General features: G+C 37.3%; 1 protein-coding gene across 3 annotated transcripts in view; it reads left to right on the top strand.

Annotated features, from left to right (window-relative positions):
• Positions 1-17,727, top strand: part of LOC113117269 (TRAF2 and NCK-interacting protein kinase-like) — a 65,680-nt gene that overhangs the window by 32,930 nt on the left and 15,023 nt on the right. For all 3 annotated transcript variants that reach the window (XM_026285838.1, XM_026285856.1, XM_026285847.1), the window contains exons 3-12: positions 364-420; positions 1,901-2,026; positions 7,623-7,733; positions 7,820-7,910; positions 9,179-9,309; positions 11,676-11,730; positions 13,238-13,316; positions 13,686-13,861; positions 15,118-15,184; positions 15,273-15,474. In XM_026285838.1, coding sequence (XP_026141623.1) covers positions 364-420; positions 1,901-2,026; positions 7,623-7,733; positions 7,820-7,910; positions 9,179-9,309; positions 11,676-11,730; positions 13,238-13,316; positions 13,686-13,861; positions 15,118-15,184; positions 15,273-15,474 — 1,095 coding nt within the window. The remainder of the gene's footprint in view (positions 1-363; positions 421-1,900; positions 2,027-7,622; positions 7,734-7,819; positions 7,911-9,178; positions 9,310-11,675; positions 11,731-13,237; positions 13,317-13,685; positions 13,862-15,117; positions 15,185-15,272; positions 15,475-17,727) is intronic.

Below are 17,727 nucleotides of genomic sequence, written 5' to 3' on the forward strand. Positions count from 1 at the left end.
CTGAGGTTAGTAAGAACTGACAAACAGCATACAGTACGTATCAAGTCAGTGCATTCATTCTTACAGAGTCCACATATCTTTAAAAACGAAAGTATTTATCAGTGCCTTTTAATAGACAGATTTCAATTGAGCTGTACATGCCAGTCCAGCTATTTTAAGAAAGTTCTTTTCAGTGCAGGTAAGCATGTTTAAGCATGCTTTATTGTTTGTTTACTCTGCCTAGAATAGGAATATTAAATGCAATAATTATATACATAGAAGATTTAGTTTTAATTTGTTTGTTTCCCAGGCATGATGAAGCCACAATAATATTCCAAGGTTTAAGGTTTTTCCTAAGCACGACCTGTGTTTGTTTCTCTGCAGGGCCGACATGTCAAAACAGGTCAACTGGCTGCCATCAAGTGCATGGATGTCACAGGGGTGAGTTTATTTTCATCTGTACTTCAGTATTGATTTCTTATAATGCTCTGAAACTGTTGAGGTCTTTTACAGACAAGATTTCAAAGCCTCTTGAATGAGAGTCCTCTGCTCTGTGCAGGTTTATTTTAGACTGTTGATCTTATTTTTGAGGTTTTAGTATATCCCCAATGCTTAGTTTTCCCTTTTTAAGTTCTCTTCATGATAAAATATGATATCATCTTAATAACATTTCAGCATCCCTCTTTATAACCGAGCAGAAAATATAAGGTTGTATTATTTCAGTCACGTCTGCTCATTTTAACGGCAGATTTTTCCAGTTTATCTTTATTTTTAATGCATATGTAAAATTAGCATGTAATAAGCTGTTGTAGATTTTGAAATACCATAGTGAATCAAATTCATAAGCTGTTATGATTCCACTGGCCATGGCTGGCTGTGTTTGTAATTGTACTATGGACTATAGCGGTTTCAAAACCATATCAACATAATGCCAGTGATGTACAGAAATGCGGTCTAGGTTGGCAGTACAGTTGGTTTTGAGATTTGCATAGAAGATTTGTCATAAGTTTCTACAGTTAATATAAATATTTATAGTTATGCTAAGCTCTATTATTAAATAACGAAGCACAAATAATACAATTATGGACAATATAGATAAGCTGATAATTATTTTCTTGATGACGGGAAAACTGATAAAAGACAAAAAAATTTTTTTTCTTTTTTGGCAAAATAAAAAATAATACAGGAAGTACTAAAATCAGTTGTTTTAAATGGTACTAAAAAGTGAATTTAGGCTTCACTACATTATAATTTACTGAATAAAAATGTATATTTTGAGACATGCTTAAGATTCAATTGAGCATGATTATTATTACTACTATTACTACTAGTATTAGTTGCTGCAGTAGATTAGTGTTAGGTAGATTAGTAGTAGTGTTTTTATAAATGAACTTAGATGATGACAAAGGTCATCTAAATGTAGAAATATTGGAAATGAGCATGAACATTTACATATGTCATATTGACCAATAACAATACATTAAATCTCTGAATCTAATAGATAATAACAAATATATATATAAAAAAGAAACCGATTAATTGGTCGAGTGATGAGGGAAGCCCAGTTATCAGGATGGGTGTTCCTAGAAATTATATGTTTGACCTGAAGTGAATGAGAGAGCAGATAAAGAGAGTTGTCATTAGCTCAAATAGCTGTATCCAGCATGCTCTTAAAAAGAGCTCATTGAGTTGGGTGGCTTGAGGGGCTCCCAGAGGGACACTCCAGTCAGGATGTAATTCTTGGGACCAAGAGCTAATAGTGTGCTCTCTGCCCTCCTTTCTCTCATCTACTTCATGTAAAAGCACCTGCATCTGTAAGTGGGCCACTAGCCCTTATTATAGGTCACTAGAGTGGTCCCACATGCCTCAAGCTTTACTTCAGAGATTAGTGAGATATCCCATGATTTCTTGCTCTTGACAGGAGGAAGATGAGGAGATCAAAGCGGAGATCAACATGCTGAAGAAATACTCTCACCACAGGAACATTGCCACCTTCTATGGTGCCTTCATTAAAAAGAACCGTATCGGTGTGGACGACCAGCTATGGGTGAGTACCATGTCCCACAGTGCCAGAGGAGATAGAGAGAGTGTATCTATCTGTGCTTCAAACTCACTGCACTGTGTATATGTGGTCTTTTGTGGGCCCATGGGGAAGTATATGATAAATGGTCCTTGAATGAACATTGATGAACAGAATTCATAGAACTGTTGTCTCGCCTACAGACTTGTTGTCATGGAGAGTTAATGGAGCTCTGTGCTCTGAAAAGTTAAGGACTTTGGAAAGGTTATGAAGCCTTTTTATAAAAGTTGGAATAACAGAATGGGTCTATTTTTATGTACTCTTCACAATGTTTCTGCTGAGTTGTGTTGATGGGCACTGGAATGTAGTGGCTGACCAATATAGGTTTTCCAAAACCCAAACCCAGTATTTAGAGATAAGGGTGGCCTATAAAGATATAATGATGATATAGTACTATAAATCGGTGGTTCTCAACCAGGGAACCGGGTATCACTACATATGTTTTTCTTTTTTTTTTTTTTTCATTTATTTTATTTTATTATTATGATGTAATTTACAATGTAAAAAAAAATATGGAAAAAAAAACATACAGGTCTTCAAATTTTTGGTCTCACAAAATTAATCATAATAAGCTCTCAGCTTTTGTTAATAAAGCGGTATAATAATTAGCAGCTTTGTCATAATTACAGCAGAAATACAGAAATAATATAACAACTATGGACCTTTCAAATATTGTGTTGGACAATTGATGGGTCTTCGATTTAAAGAGATTAGATTAAGTATTATTTATTATTTATAACAGTGGCTCTCACTGTATAAAATAGTAATAATCCAGTTCAAATATGTTTGATTTTCCTGTGTTTTAATGCATAGGTCTATTACCATTTAAACCACTATTTGTCAAAATTCTAACCGAAATTGAGTCTATAGAATGTAATCTTACTTACGAAAGACTGATTTGTCTGTGCTTTGCTCAGATTTGGGGAAAACTTGGGTGGGAAAATGTATATCAGATCAATTATTTTTAAAACTTGGAAGTCATTTTCGCAGTTCCAGTGATTACTGTATTTGTCTTGATAGTGCTAGCCTACACTCTCAGACTCTCAGAACTCACTGGGGCGGTACCCTTTCAAAAGGTACTAATATGTAGTTTTAAAGTAATGTACCTGTAATGTACTAATATGCACCAACATAGAGCCATTTAGCTTTTGGAACTTGAGAGTACCACCCCAGTGACAGATGTTTATCTTTTTATCTTTCTGTATAATGAAGTAAGTACGGATCTCACTAATAAGTCAAGAGAGGGCATTCTTTATGTGTGCTGTCTAGACATATTCTTTCTCTCCATCTTTACTTGACTTTTCTTGTCCATATTTTCCTCAACCTACCTACTCTTTCCCTTCTTCCACTCCCCTTCTATTCTTCAGCTGAACAACAGGACAGGTGAGATAGTGGCAGGGTAATTTGTGTTGTTTATCAGCGGCTGCAGGGACACACAAGGGCACGTGCTGTAGTTTAAGCACTCCACCAATAAAGATAGACATCGGAGGAAATTAAGTGCGTTTGTGACGCATCTCAGTGCTGAGTGACAGCTCTTGAATGGGCAGACCTTCCAGATGTAGGGTGACATTCCCTCTGCTGTAAGACTCAGGTGCCACAAACCTCTTCAGCATTCCCTCTGACCTGCCAATCAAAAGCCCAAAGACATAGAGATTGGGAAAGAAGCTTTTTGCAGTGATCACGATCAAACCACATTCAATTTTGGTCCTGCTCCCTGGCACTCAAAGCTTCAGAGCTGCTCTTGCATAAGCACTTTATATTTTACGATTGCTCACACCGACTTGCTAGCACCAACTTAACACAGCAATTAGTGCCGTGGACTCTAAATTAAACTTGAAGCCTATAAATTACTCCTTCAGTTTTGTCCTAGTGCATAAAGATTAGTTTGCAGCACATTGCACTTTCTTTTCAGTCTGTTGAAAAGGACATAGAGGCAATGAAAGCTTGCCCTTTAAAACAAGACAAGCTTTCACCAGCGTGTAATTTTCACATTTCTTTAGGTTGGTTTTTGCTGGACTGAGTGTTAGAGCTACTTTTCAAACAGCAAGGTTGAATAAAAATGGCTTGTTGGTTAACATAGACGTTAGGTTGGCCGTTTCATGGTGTGGTGAAATGGTAACTGGTTTACTGTTATATAGAACAAACAAAAATGTGTAATTGAAGTAATTCAGTTGATAAAATAAACATTTTTGGTACTTTTGAATATATATTTACATATTGGTGAGGTATCAGCACCCCCGGCATGAGGTCATTGAGTTTTGATACTGTTGAGATCTATGTTGCTGTGAAAATGCCTAAACATCACGCAATCCTACTGTATGATGCACTTCTCTGTCTAGGACACGCATTGGTGCTGAATCACAGCCTACGATTAAGTGTGATAGTCTGTGAAAATGAGTCAGCGTCTTAAAATAGAGAAGCAAAACACAGCCTCATCGGCAGTGCTCAATGATCTCATTCTTCCTCCTTTATGGCATCCCAGACAGAAGGTTTCTCATGATTCATAGAGTATTAAAGAGGTCAAGCAGCACATGATGTTTTGACGTGTGTTGTTGTGGTTTTGTATCTCGTAAATGGATTTTAATTTGTTTAGACCTCAGATGTCCTTACACAGTGCATTTGTCCATATAAGGGATTTCCTGGGTCTCGCTTGTGAAACAGACATTAAAGTACATGCGTGTTATGGTTAGGGATAACCCTGCTCCATAAAGCTCACGTCGTCTAATTTTGGGTAAAATAGAAAAATACTTTGTAACGCGAGTAGTTTGTAACTTGAGTAGTTTTTCAGCAAAATACTTTTTAACTCTTACTTGAATCATTTACTTGTACTTGTTAATGATTCCTTAATTAGCAATACTTTTACTTAAGTAAAATTCCTTAGTACTCTTTCCACCACTAGTGTTTAAAACATAGGTGTTTCTCAGAACAACTTTTCATGTAGTTATTTGTCTGTTGTCCTTTTCATGAGAACAAATCCTTTTTTCTGTATCTGTAAGAGTTCATTGCCTCCACCCAGGAACACAAATGGGCAAAGATTAATGGACTGCTTAACTAACATGCTCCTTTTGTATTATGAGCATACCTTTATTACCTTAACAGCTAACCCTTTAATAATCTTAACAGCTAAAGAAAGGAAATGAACTTTGACTTCAATTCATCTTACCAAGGATGTGTGACAGACACTTGAGTTTAAGTTTTCACTCCTTTTTGTTTAGTTCTGCTTGGGTAGGTTTTGTAGGCTTTTTTCATTTATGTTTTTATTTTGTTTTGTTGAACACTTCTAGATTTATATAAGACATGCACTACTAGATTTATAATCAGTTGAATCTTAAATGACATTCACATCAGATATTAAAGTGAAAATCCCACGTGATCTCGTGTGTTTGCCAGCAAGTTTCATTCTTGAAGCCAAATCAGGTCCAATTAAAGCCTGAGTGATGTGGTCTCTTAAACACTGCACGTCTTTGGTCTGATAGACATGGACCGGTGGGAGAGGAGGGGATCAGATCTTCAGTGCATGACGATGGTGACAGGCCTTCCCTCTTGTCTGCTTCATTTATCCCAGCATCCACTTGCATATTAATGGACAGCTCCCACTCTCTCTCTCTCTCTCTCTCTCTCTCTCTCTCTCTCTCTCTCTCTCTCAGCCTGCAGATGAGCAGTGCTCAAAAGATTTATGTCCTCCATTTGGATGTCCCTACTTGGGTGTTTGTGTTGAATGCTGCAATATTTATCATGTTTTTAATGATCTGTGAGACTTTCTTCTCTGTCTTAATATATAATAAAATCAACCCAGTGCTTAATGGGAAATAATCCCACGAATCCCATGAAATAGTAACAGGCTGATTAAAGTAGACGAGTCCTATTGTGATGTTTGTGTGTTTGGGTTTTGTTTGTGAGTATTTGCGGTTCAAATGAGGTGTTGCAAATGGGAGGTGGGTGTAAAATGGGGATAAATGGGCCAGCTGCACAGATATGAGATTCGGGGGGTTAAGAGTTGTTGACCGGCAGAGATGTATAAAGTACTAGAGACCCATACTTGAGTAAAAGTACAAGTGCTCTATCAAAAAAGTGACTTGAGTAGAAGTAGAAGTGCTCTTTAAGCACCACACTTAAGTAGAAGTACTAAAGTATTCAACATTTTTTGTACTTAAGTATTGCAAGTAGTCTATTTTAAAATGTACTACTCAAGTACTGAAAGTAAAAGTAGAAGTATTGTGTTATGTAGTTATTAAAGAAAGTAGTCAAAAGTTTGAACATTTTTGTTCAAAATAGTAATTGTTTTTACTATTTCAAATGATTAACCTAAAGGACAATCACAATTCCTTTGACTGTAACTTCTTGTAAACAAAAAACGGTTACTAGGGTTAGTTAGCCCAATTTGCAAAATGATGTCATTAATAACTTACCCTCATGTTGTTTCAAACCCGTAAGATATCAGAGGGTCATTTAGAATTTTTTGAAGCATCGAAAATACATTTTGGTCCAAAAATAGCAAAAACTACGACTTTATTCAGCATTGTCTTCTCTTCTGTGTCTGTTATAAGACAGTTAAAAACAAAGCAGTTTGTGATATCTGGTTCGCGAACGAATCATTCGATGTAACCGGATCTTTTTGAGTCCACCAAATCGAACTGAATCGTTTTAAACAGTTCGCGTCTCCAATACGCATTAATCCACAGATGAATTAAGCTGTTAACTTTTTTAATGTGGCTGACACTCCCTCTGAGTTAAAACAAACCAATATCCCGGAGTAATTCATTGACTCAAACAGTACACTGACTGAACTGATGTGAAGAGAGAACTGAAGATGAACACCGAGCCAGATAATGACTCGTTCACGAGTCAAGAACCGTTTCTGTCAGACGCGTCCGATTCGTGAACCGAGGAGCTGATGATACTGCGAATGTGTGATTTAGCGTGTCGCAAACCGACACACAGAACGAACTGATTCTTTTGGTGATTGATTCTGAACTGATTCTGTGTTAATGTTATGAGCCCAGGTGCAGTCAGCGCCAATGACGCCATTGCATCGAGCGCAAAAGAATCGGTGAACTGTTTTCTTCAAGTGGTTTATTGAATCGAACTGTCAGAAAGAACTAACGTTACTGGTCATCCGAAAACCGATGCAACCGGTTCTTGACTCGTGAACGAGTCATATCTGGCTCGGCTCGGTGTTCATTTCTCTCTTCACAGCAGTTCAGTCAGCACGCGCACTCTTCTTAATCGCTTGATTCGCACAATGATGTGCCAGCTTCATCAAACCTGCCATCTACAGTTCTGGCAGTGGTTTGTAATGGAATTATTCGTAACATTATTATAATTGTAACGAGTAACGATGCAGCACATAAAAAAAATATCGGAGTAAAAGTATTAAACTCAGCGAAAATATGTACCGAAGTAAAAGTGGAAGTAGGAGAAAAAATAATACTCTAGTAAAGTACAGATACCGCCTTTTAGTACTTAAGTACAGTAGCGAAGTAGTTCTACTTCGTTACTATACATCTCTGTTGACCGGACAATTGAGATTTGCAGGAGTTGACTTGCATTGTCTCCTCTACAGCTGGTGATGGAGTTCTGTGGCGCAGGCTCAGTGACAGACCTGATCAAGAACACCAAGGGCAACTCGCTGAGGGAAGACTGGACTGCCTACATTAGCAGAGAGATCCTCAAGGTAACGGTTACGACCTAGTAACAACCTAGTTTGTGAATTAAGGGTTCCATTTTTTCTCTGCTAATTCATGTTTGTCGCTCTTTCAGGGGCTCAGTCATCTCCACCAACACAAAGTCATCCACAGAGACATCAAAGGACAGAATGTGCTGCTAACAGAGAACGCGGACGTCAAACTAGGTACGAGTACAGGATTGGAAAACTTTGTATAGCATTTACGGGCCTCGCTGTGACTGTGCAAAGAAGGTTTCAAAGCAAAGGAATGTGAACGAAGCACGGCCCAGCAATGCTAATGTTCTGTTGCCCTTTAGCAGTGCCCCTTAAAGGCTCAGTGAGGAAATTAGCATTGGCTGTGAGACAGAGTAGACTGGATCAGAGGTAAATCAATTAGCCTGTGTGGGGTAAATAATTGATCATCCTTTAGTTGACAGTGCTGCTCTAACTTCATAAGTGCTGTATGCTGAAGGCTGGATGCTAAAGTTTTGTGATTGTGAAAGGAGCTTTCAAAACAAATCGTTTCTTTTCTCTGTCTCTCTCTGCCTTGAGAACATTTGTTTTTATCTGATCTCATTTCATCTCTGTGTTTAGTGTGAGGAGAGGCCAATTACCTGAAAGCAGAGGAACTCGCATATCAGCACACCTGTTTGATTTATCACGCCTAAATGTTTTACAGTCTAGTTAAACTAGCTTCTTATGTTATTCAAATTCTTTACAGAAGAAGCTTGACCATTTGCAAGGCACTAACTGCAGCAGCTGTTGATTTTTTTTTTTCAGTGTGGTGCTGTAACATTGTGTAAACTTCCAGTGAGAAGCTGTTGGTCTACACTAAATGCTAAATTATGCATTAAACGGCAAATACTTTTGATTGGCTGTGATAGGGTGATGGACCATTTTGGACCGGTAAAGTTGTGGTAACCTTAGTGAAATTTTACAGACAAAAAAGCAGTGATGCTTGGGCTACTTTAACACTGTTCCTGCGGGTTGTTTTTCATGTCTGCGGATTGAAGTGACTCCTTTAACATGATATCTATCCCCTGGAATGTTAATTTTAACTGGGAACCTCTCGAAAAAAGGGTGTTTTACCCCCTGGAATGCGATTTTTAACTGGGGACCAGTTAACTTTGTCAATAGTATAGTATAGGGTCGATAGTAAAGCACTGCTCATACAGAATTCACTTGCTGTTGGTCAACACAGCAATTTCTTGTTTTGTTTTGGGTAATTTATTTAGTTAGCTGAACAATCAGTTTGTTTTTAAATAACAGTACAGTTTATTAAATACACTGTACTTCTATCCCTCACAGCCTTGTTTTCCTGTTAAATATTAAATATGGTGTTACCCTGACTAGTCCTTACAGTTAGTCCCACCTGTCTTACCTCTGTAGCTCTCAACATTTGCTTAACACTGATCCGACTGCTTTCCCCTTCATCTGTTTCATCTCAACCCCAGTGGACTTCGGTGTGAGTGCACAGCTGGACCGCACCGTGAGCCGCAGGAACACTTTCATCGGCACTCCTTATTGGATGGCACCAGAGGTCATCGCGTGTGATGAGAATCCTGATGCTACGTATGACTTTAAGGTGAGCTCTCCATATTCAGAAAAGCATAATCTGTTACATATGATACGCTGTTCTTGAAGTGATAATCAAGTGTCTCACATTATCAGAAAACATTCATATACATGAATTAGTTTGAATGTTGCTGTTCTGCTGCAGCCAATGAAAATGCTGCTCTAAAACAGCAAACAACAGAGCACTTTCATTTCAAATTGGTCTGCAGTGATTTAGCCGAGAGGAGAATATTGATCATGACTCCTCGGTTTACTCAATACACATGTGAGCATATGCAATAAAAATCTAATAAACTCGCCTCTGTAACAATTTAGTCACCATTATCCACAAATCACTCACGCTAATACAGTGATCCGTGCTGTGGCTGGCAGCACTGATAATGTCACTATAACAGCAAGAAATATTGCCCTGTTTCTTTTTAGCATTAAGCTGTAGTCTGTTTCAATGCATGTTTAAAAATTCATCCCTGGTTTAACTCAACTCAAGGCTCACACAAGTAAAGAAATACAGTCATTTTATTGCAGTATGAAATCTAATCTGTGTGCAGTGGTTTTACTGTTATATTGGCATATCAAATTGCCTGCATGTCATAGGCATAATGCTCAGCACCAACGATAAAAGCCTATGATGTATTCTGTTCTGTTCTTTTTCCTTTTCCTCTCTGAACGGACTTTCAAGCAGTTTAAGTTAAATATATGAGCTGTTTTATTTTTGTTCATTTTATTTTGTCAGATCTCATCCATCTCATCATATTTTAGATGGAGAGGAAATGCAAAATGTGGCACATCTAAATAGTATGTTTTCTTTAAAATTAGATTATAATTGACATATTTTTTTGAATTATTATTACTGCAATTTATTTTGTTTAGTTTGTTTTTATCACCACATCTGAATAAGATTTTTATTTATTTTTTATTAGAAATGTGACATTCTGTCTGATTTTATTTAAGTGATTGTAGTCAAGAAGGTCAAGACCAGTGAGGTTTTTAAGGGTAATACGGACATTTGATGTGTGTTTAAAGTTAGTTACTTTTCATGCTAGGTTAATTTTGTGTTAGAAAATAATTTAGTAAATATGAATCTAATTTTTTTTTTTTTTTTTTTTTTTAATCTAATGCTAAAAAAGTCATATGACACCAGTTTCATCACTGCCTTGGAATAAAAGAGAGCATCAGTAGTGCGAGCCTATCTTTTCTCTGACAGATTACATGGGGGTGAAGTCTTAAGGAAACGATCACTCATCTTTATGTTTTGAAATGTAATGCAGACAAATGATAAACAGATTTCGTTAGAATCCATCAGACCGTTTTGTTTTTTTAGTGACAGCAGTTCCAGAGAAACTGTCAGGCAGCCAGACTTCCATGGAAGAGAAGCAAAAGCTTGCCACACCGGTTTTTTGTTATGTACCTGTGGTTATGTTTGCCTGTAAAGAAAAACAACAAAGAAGTGAATCTGGTTTGATGAGGACTGTTTTAGATAAACTGATATCCCAGCATCTGAATAAATGAATTAGCTCTTGCGAATAGTTAATATACCAACACCTGTGAACAGGATCAGGAATTAATCAGTGCACTGGGCAAAAAAATTATTTTGCAATGTTACGTTGAAAAATATATATATTCAGTAATTTTCTGTTGGGGATATCTTGCGAGTTTGGTATAGCCTCCTCCAACATGATAACGGTCAGATTTGTTCTGAATTCACTGTCTCAGAGCCGAGTGTTAAATGTGGAGTTAATAAAAAGTGGATTTTGATGCAAAAAATGAAAAACGGTTAAATGACATCAACATCTATTGTAAAGTGATAGATCTGAATAATCTAACATAAGGACCAGAACATTTTTTGCAGAGGGTTTTATTGATATGCTGTGTGTGGTATTAGTGAATCTGTAACACTTTAGAATAGAGAACACATATGAACTATTTACTAAGAGTTTTTCCTGAACACACTCAAAAATTGCTGCTTATTAATAGTTAATAAGGTAGTTGTTAAGTTAAGGTATCTAGATTGTGGTCATGCAGAATAGGGCATTAATATGTGCTTTATAAGTACTAATAAATGGTCAGTATGCTAATAATAAGCATGCTAAAAAGCAACTAGTTAATAGCAAGAATTGGACCTTAAAATAAAATGCATCAAGAAGATCAAGACCTCTTAGATGGGAAAGACCAATTTTATACAATTTTAAGGGGCATACAGACATTTGACGTGTTAAGAGCTAGTTCCCCTTTTTTTTTTTTTTTTTTTTTTTTACTAGGTTAGTTTTATGTCCGGTAATAGTTTATCTAATATTTCTAAACTTCATTTCTGTGACATCTTAAGTTTTTGTGTCCCATCTCATGTGAAGCGTCCCCTCTCTCTCTCTTGTGTTTCAGAGTGACCTGTGGTCGTTGGGAATCACAGCCATAGAGATGGCCGATGGTGCCCCACGTGAGTAAATGAATTCACTACTTTGTGTATTTTGGGGTTTATGTTACAATAGAAGAGGTATACACCTTCCAAAGTTACATCAGGACTGGGCTATTTCATTTTTTCAAGGGCATCAAAGCAGAATCATCGCTTAGAAGTTTTGTTGAAAGTGCTTTTTTTTTTTTAAATATCAAATAACCCTGAAGCAGTGCCTACACAGAATTAAATTATTTACAAATAAATGTCATCATTCAAAATTTCAGACGCAAGCCAACACATAGAAAAAGAGGCCGTATGTTGAGTCACTGAAGTATATGTGAATGTCACAGACCTCTTCCTTGCATCATTTAGATATATAAGATTGTCCTCGGCCTGCGTGAGCCGCTCTTTGTGGAAGGTTGTCTCAGAGATGGCTGAGCAGTGACAGATAGGCAAAAGGGCAGGCAGACTCTAGTGATCTTGTCCTGGCTGGAGATGGGAATAATCCTGTAGGAAGGTGCCCTGGCAGAGTGGCACTGCTTTTTAATGTAGTCCATTGGAGAGATGACTCACCGTTGTGACTGCTGACAACAAATGGAAATGTGTGTGTGTTTGTGCATGTATTTTTGTTGCCACTGGCATATTGGCCCTCGGTTTGTAGCAACAGCTCTATGTCCAAAAGTGGCATTTCTGGTCTAACTCACTAAGCCTGACCATCCTCTAGTTTGAAATGAACTTGCCATCCCTGCTGCCAGGCTGAAAGACATGGTACCCTCAAACCGTGACTGTTCTGTGCCGGGAGCTCATTGCACCTGCCCATACCAGAACTACATGCTCTGACAATGTTCACCTGACCTTTTAAATGTGGGTCATATCATGCACGTGTCTGAGAAGGCATTGCTAAGAAACCTAAATGTGTAAAACACCCCACCCGGGCATATTCATCCTAACAATAACTTTTGTTGACGTTAACATTTTTGTTGACATTACCATTTAACTTGAATTCATGCACTCACTTCAAGCATTATAAATGGAATTTCTGGTTTCTGTTGTCACCGTTCAAAACAAGTGTCACAACATTCGAGAGCTAATGTATTACATTTTGTATTTTATATGTTATTGCAAATGTTTTTTTTTTTATTGTATTTTATTTTTATATTTTGTGTTGTGTTGTGTTGTGTTATCAAGCAGGGGAAAAATCCAATCTGAGTCATGTTTAATTGCAGTATGAATACAGCCTTTATTGAAAAACTTTTAGTAGCCAGCTGTTATGCAGATTTTGAATGGGTGTCATTGTGAGTGCAAAGTCCTTTCTTTATTGTATGCAAGAGATATTAATTATCTAAACCATAAATAAATTGTTTTTTGTCAAGGTCCTGATCACTGTACAACCAGTATGAAGAGATAATCAACAGAGATATGCATTCTGCTTTCATGTTCCAGCACATAAACAAAACTGTCTGTTTCTAAATGTTAGGCTGAGATGTGCCAGACGGTGTTAGATAGCACAAGACATCCCATGTTTACATTCTCTTCTCTTTCCCCACAGCCCTTTGTGATATGCACCCAATGAGAGCCCTGTTTCTGATCCCTAGAAATCCTGCTCCTCGGCTCAAGTCCAAGAAGTGGTGAGTGCCCCTCTTTTTTTCAGCTAGGTCACAAGGACAGACCCCCAGTCTAACTTCTGCGAGACCAAACAAGATCTCACAAGCACTCTGTCCAGTTTACTTTCAATCATAAAGTCCTGAACACTTTCACGGTTCACTTCATCTGTCACGTGATCTTCATTTGGTATGTTGGCCCAGTCAAGTGCAAACGCCTTGCTTGTCCTGCTGGACATACAGGTTTTTATTGTTTATCAGCAACTGTTATATGCATGATTCCTTTGAAAACAAACTCGCTCTTGCCAGACAGCTTGATAGACAGAACAAGGATATAAAAAATAAAGAGATAAGAAAGCCGCAGCGTTCCTCTCAAGCTCTTCCTCCTATCTGCAGGTCTATAAAGTTCCATAAATTCATTGAGTGCTGTCTTGTGAAAAACCACAACAAGAGGCCCAGCACAGAGCAGCTGCTCAAACATCCCTTTGTCCATGAACTGACCAGTGAGAGACAGATCCGCAACCAACTCAAGGACCACATCGACCGCACCAAGAAGAAGAGAGGCGAGAGAGGTGAGCCTTCTTGGTTAACCTTATCTGCTTTATATTTTAGCAAGTCAAATCAAATATGCCCCATTTTCTCTGCTACTAGTGCTTCCCTTACACACTTTGTTGAACACACTAAAACAAATGAGCGACCATGAAGATGGAACAGCCATGTTCGGCACACAGCTGAGAAAATCCCCTCAGGAGATGCTCTATCTCTGCTGACATTTAGCATTTATTACATAACACATGACCCCCATTCCCCATTTTCCATTTGGCTCGTCTCCCCCGCCCCATATAGCCCCTTAAATTGCTGCTAGAAGTTATATTAGATAAGAGTTTAGCAGTATTGCCCTACTCCAAATAGCCATTTTTTTTATGTATTCGCAAAATAAAGATTGAAAATGAAGGATGTTGCTGTGTGGCTATAAATACTATTAAGAAGAGAGCTATATGAGAAAATTTAGACCTAAACCAAGAGATTTTAGTAAATCAATGAATGTCTGTATTTTAAAATATTAATAAAACATACACACTTTTTTTTTTAAAGAAATGAATTAAATTGATCGAAAGTGACAGTAAAACATTTATATGATTTGTATTTCCAAATATATTCAACATAATCCTGAAAAAAATAAAAATAAAATCACATTTCATTGTTTTCGACTTTGATAAAAATAAGAAACTTTTATAATATTTTATTGAATTACTGTTATGTTGTATTTTCAAAATTTAGAAAATATACAGTGGCCCCAAAATCATATTTGAAACCTGCAAACTTAAGTCACAAATTAAAATCTATACATTTTGTTGTATTGAAAACAAAATATTAAACAAATTATATTAAATTAAGTTTTGCAGTTATTTTTAACAAATACTGTATATTTAGACACAACCAGAATGTGTGTTTTTTTTATTTTTTTTTACAATCCTCATTTTGAACAATCTTAATTATTTGAAACCTAACTTGTTTTTTTTTTCGGAAATGCTTTGCTCAAAAAAAAAAGTGTTTGTGCTAGATTTCTTTGCTGTAATTGGTACTTATCAGATATTCTATTAAATATAATTTGTCTCTTAAAGGTATGATAACAGCTTGTGAAATGCAAAGTATCAGGGAGAGAGGGTGGAAAATAGTAATTATAAACTCAATTATATTTGCAACTTGTGCTAGAATCCTTGAACATCATAAGTGCACTTCAGGGAAAAGCTACAAAGTCCTGGAGCATTGGCACTTGTATTTTGCATGTCGGAAATGTCACTACTGGAAATTTTCACACCTGCAGATGACACCGAGTACGAGTACAGTGGGAGTGAAGAGGAGGAAGAGAAGCATGACATTGGAGAATCCAGGTACAGCCTGCATGAGGTGTTTGGGGTTGAGTACTGGATGTGTGTATTTGAGACAAACTGATTCATTCATTCATCCATCCCTATACAGCTCTATCATTAACATGCCCGGAGAGTCCACTCTGAGGCGGGATTTCCTACGGCTGCAGCTGGCCAATAAAGATCAACCCGAGGACCTGCTCAGACAACAGCAGCTGGAACAACAGCAGAATGAGGAACACAAGCGCCAACTACTGGCAGAGAGACAGAAACACATCGAGGAAGAAAAAGAACAGCGGCGGCGTTTAGAAGGGGTACATCATAGTGTGTGTGTGTGTGTGTTTACGATAACCACCATGGATTTCACCAGCTGTAGTCTCATGGAGCAAGACTCATTATAGTTTCCATAACTTCAGCTGCTCTGAGCTCATATGAAGGGAACTTTTCTTAATATAAATCCATGAATGAGCCTTTTTGCATTTACTGACTTTGATCCGCTCAGTGATATTGGTATTTATATGGAGAACTTCAATATAAATATTTTACCCTCGGCTTGAGCATAACACACAACACAAGACGACCCGGCACAACACGACACAAAACATAACATAGCATCACATAACATAGCACATAACACAGCATAGGATAACATAAAACATAACATAACATATAACATTACATAACAACTCAACACATAACATATAACACAACATAACATTAAGCATTATGCAGCACAACAAAACTTAACATTACATGACAACACAACAACAACATTTTACACAACACTAACACAGACCAGTGTTTCTCTCCTACAGTGAATAATGTCTTTAACACCAGGCTCAGCATAGCTTGAGGCCAAGGGTTATTTTAAGGAACATTGCATTGTGGGAAGCAGGAAGTGCAGCATGCTAATGATAAGCTAGTTTTCCGTGAAGCCTGTTCTTGTAATAATACTACTATGGATGGTAATATATTATTTATATAATAACAGAATATGCACAGTGGTTTTGCTGATTTTATTATGCAATATTGTGACAATTATAATGATTTTAATGCACTTTTTTTGTTTGGCCATTAAGAATCTTAAATACTGTAAATAATTATTATGTAAATACTTAAACTAAATGAAAATTAGAAATGTTGACTTGACGACTAACTGAAATAAGTTTAAGATTAAGCATCATTAATGTATATGTATATTTTTTCTTCTCCATATCAGCCAGCTGAATGGCCATTTTACATCCCAAAAATATCACACATTAACATATGACACACTCCAGTTGAGTTTTTTTTTTTTTTTTCGAGCCTCTCTGCACATGAATCCAGCGGACATGAAAGGAAATGCTGTTTTCCAGCTTCTTCACTGTTGCTGTGTAAAGACTCAACAGGTTATTCAGCTGCATGATTGTGTGTGTGTGTGTGTCAGCTCAGAAATGACAGGAGACAGACAGAAATGGAGCAGGTACATACATAGTTCACACATAGTTCCTCTCAGCGCTGCTTCCATAACCCAACTAGAAACCAACTATACACTCAATTAATGAAAGTTAATTGTTGTTAAAGTAACACTGCATATGGCTCCAAAATGAAAAGGTTCTGTGGAGAGCCAGATACTGTAAGACACAGCAAATGAGTGTAAAGCGCTCCTGCTTTTCTCTTTATCTGCTTGGGAATATTCACCATCTAATATCCCTAACTGGAATTTGTGTGCAGCCACATTACCTTGAACCGTTCTCCCACACACCTCATGATGTATGAAGGGACGGCTTAGTTGATAAATAGATGAGAATATCTTGGTCTTTCTCTCATTCATTCATGTGGGTGAGGTTAATTACCTCGCCAAGCTGTGGGTTCATTTCTAAGAACGGCTCAGTTAGTGGCCGCTGTTTTCCAGAGCTCTGACCCATGCTTGCTCACACACCACTCGTGCTGAAAAGGTTTTTCCATCATCATCATCTTCATCATCATCATCATCATCTCACCGTTGCTCTTGAGAACACCGCAATTACACTCCCCTCTCTCTGCTCTAACTATCGATGTCCTCTCCCACCTCTTTAGTTCTCTCAGGCACACAGTCCCAGTATGCTCTTTCTTCCTCTCCACACATTCACACCCTCCCTTTGTTCATCACACTATCAGCTCTCTTCTTTCTCTTCTCTCCCACGCATTAAACAGGTCTACACCACTTCATTAAATTGCTACATGGTCTTTTCCTTCAGTTCATTCTAATGTTCAATATAGTATTATTCTATCTAGGGAGCTATAATTTTTCTATGTATTATTCAGTCTAACTAGCTGGCTATCATTGATCATGTGATATTATTTAGCTAGCTGTTTTTCAGATTTCCTTCTATGGTTTTAGCTGGCTTAATATTGTTCTTCCAGATATATGGTATCTATCATTTTATCTAGCTAGGTATCTTTTTTTTCCAATCTATGGTTCTAGATGTTGTTCTGTCTGTCATTTTATCTCGCTAGCTCGCTGGCGTTCATTCTAACTAGCCATTGTTCTATCTAGAGTTGTATCTATGACTCTATATGGTTAGCTAGCAATCGTTGAGTCTATG

The sequence above is a fragment of the Carassius auratus genome, chromosome 2 (assembly GCF_003368295.1).
Source record: "Carassius auratus strain Wakin chromosome 2, ASM336829v1, whole genome shotgun sequence".
Lineage (NCBI taxonomy): Eukaryota > Metazoa > Chordata > Actinopteri > Cypriniformes > Cyprinidae > Carassius > Carassius auratus.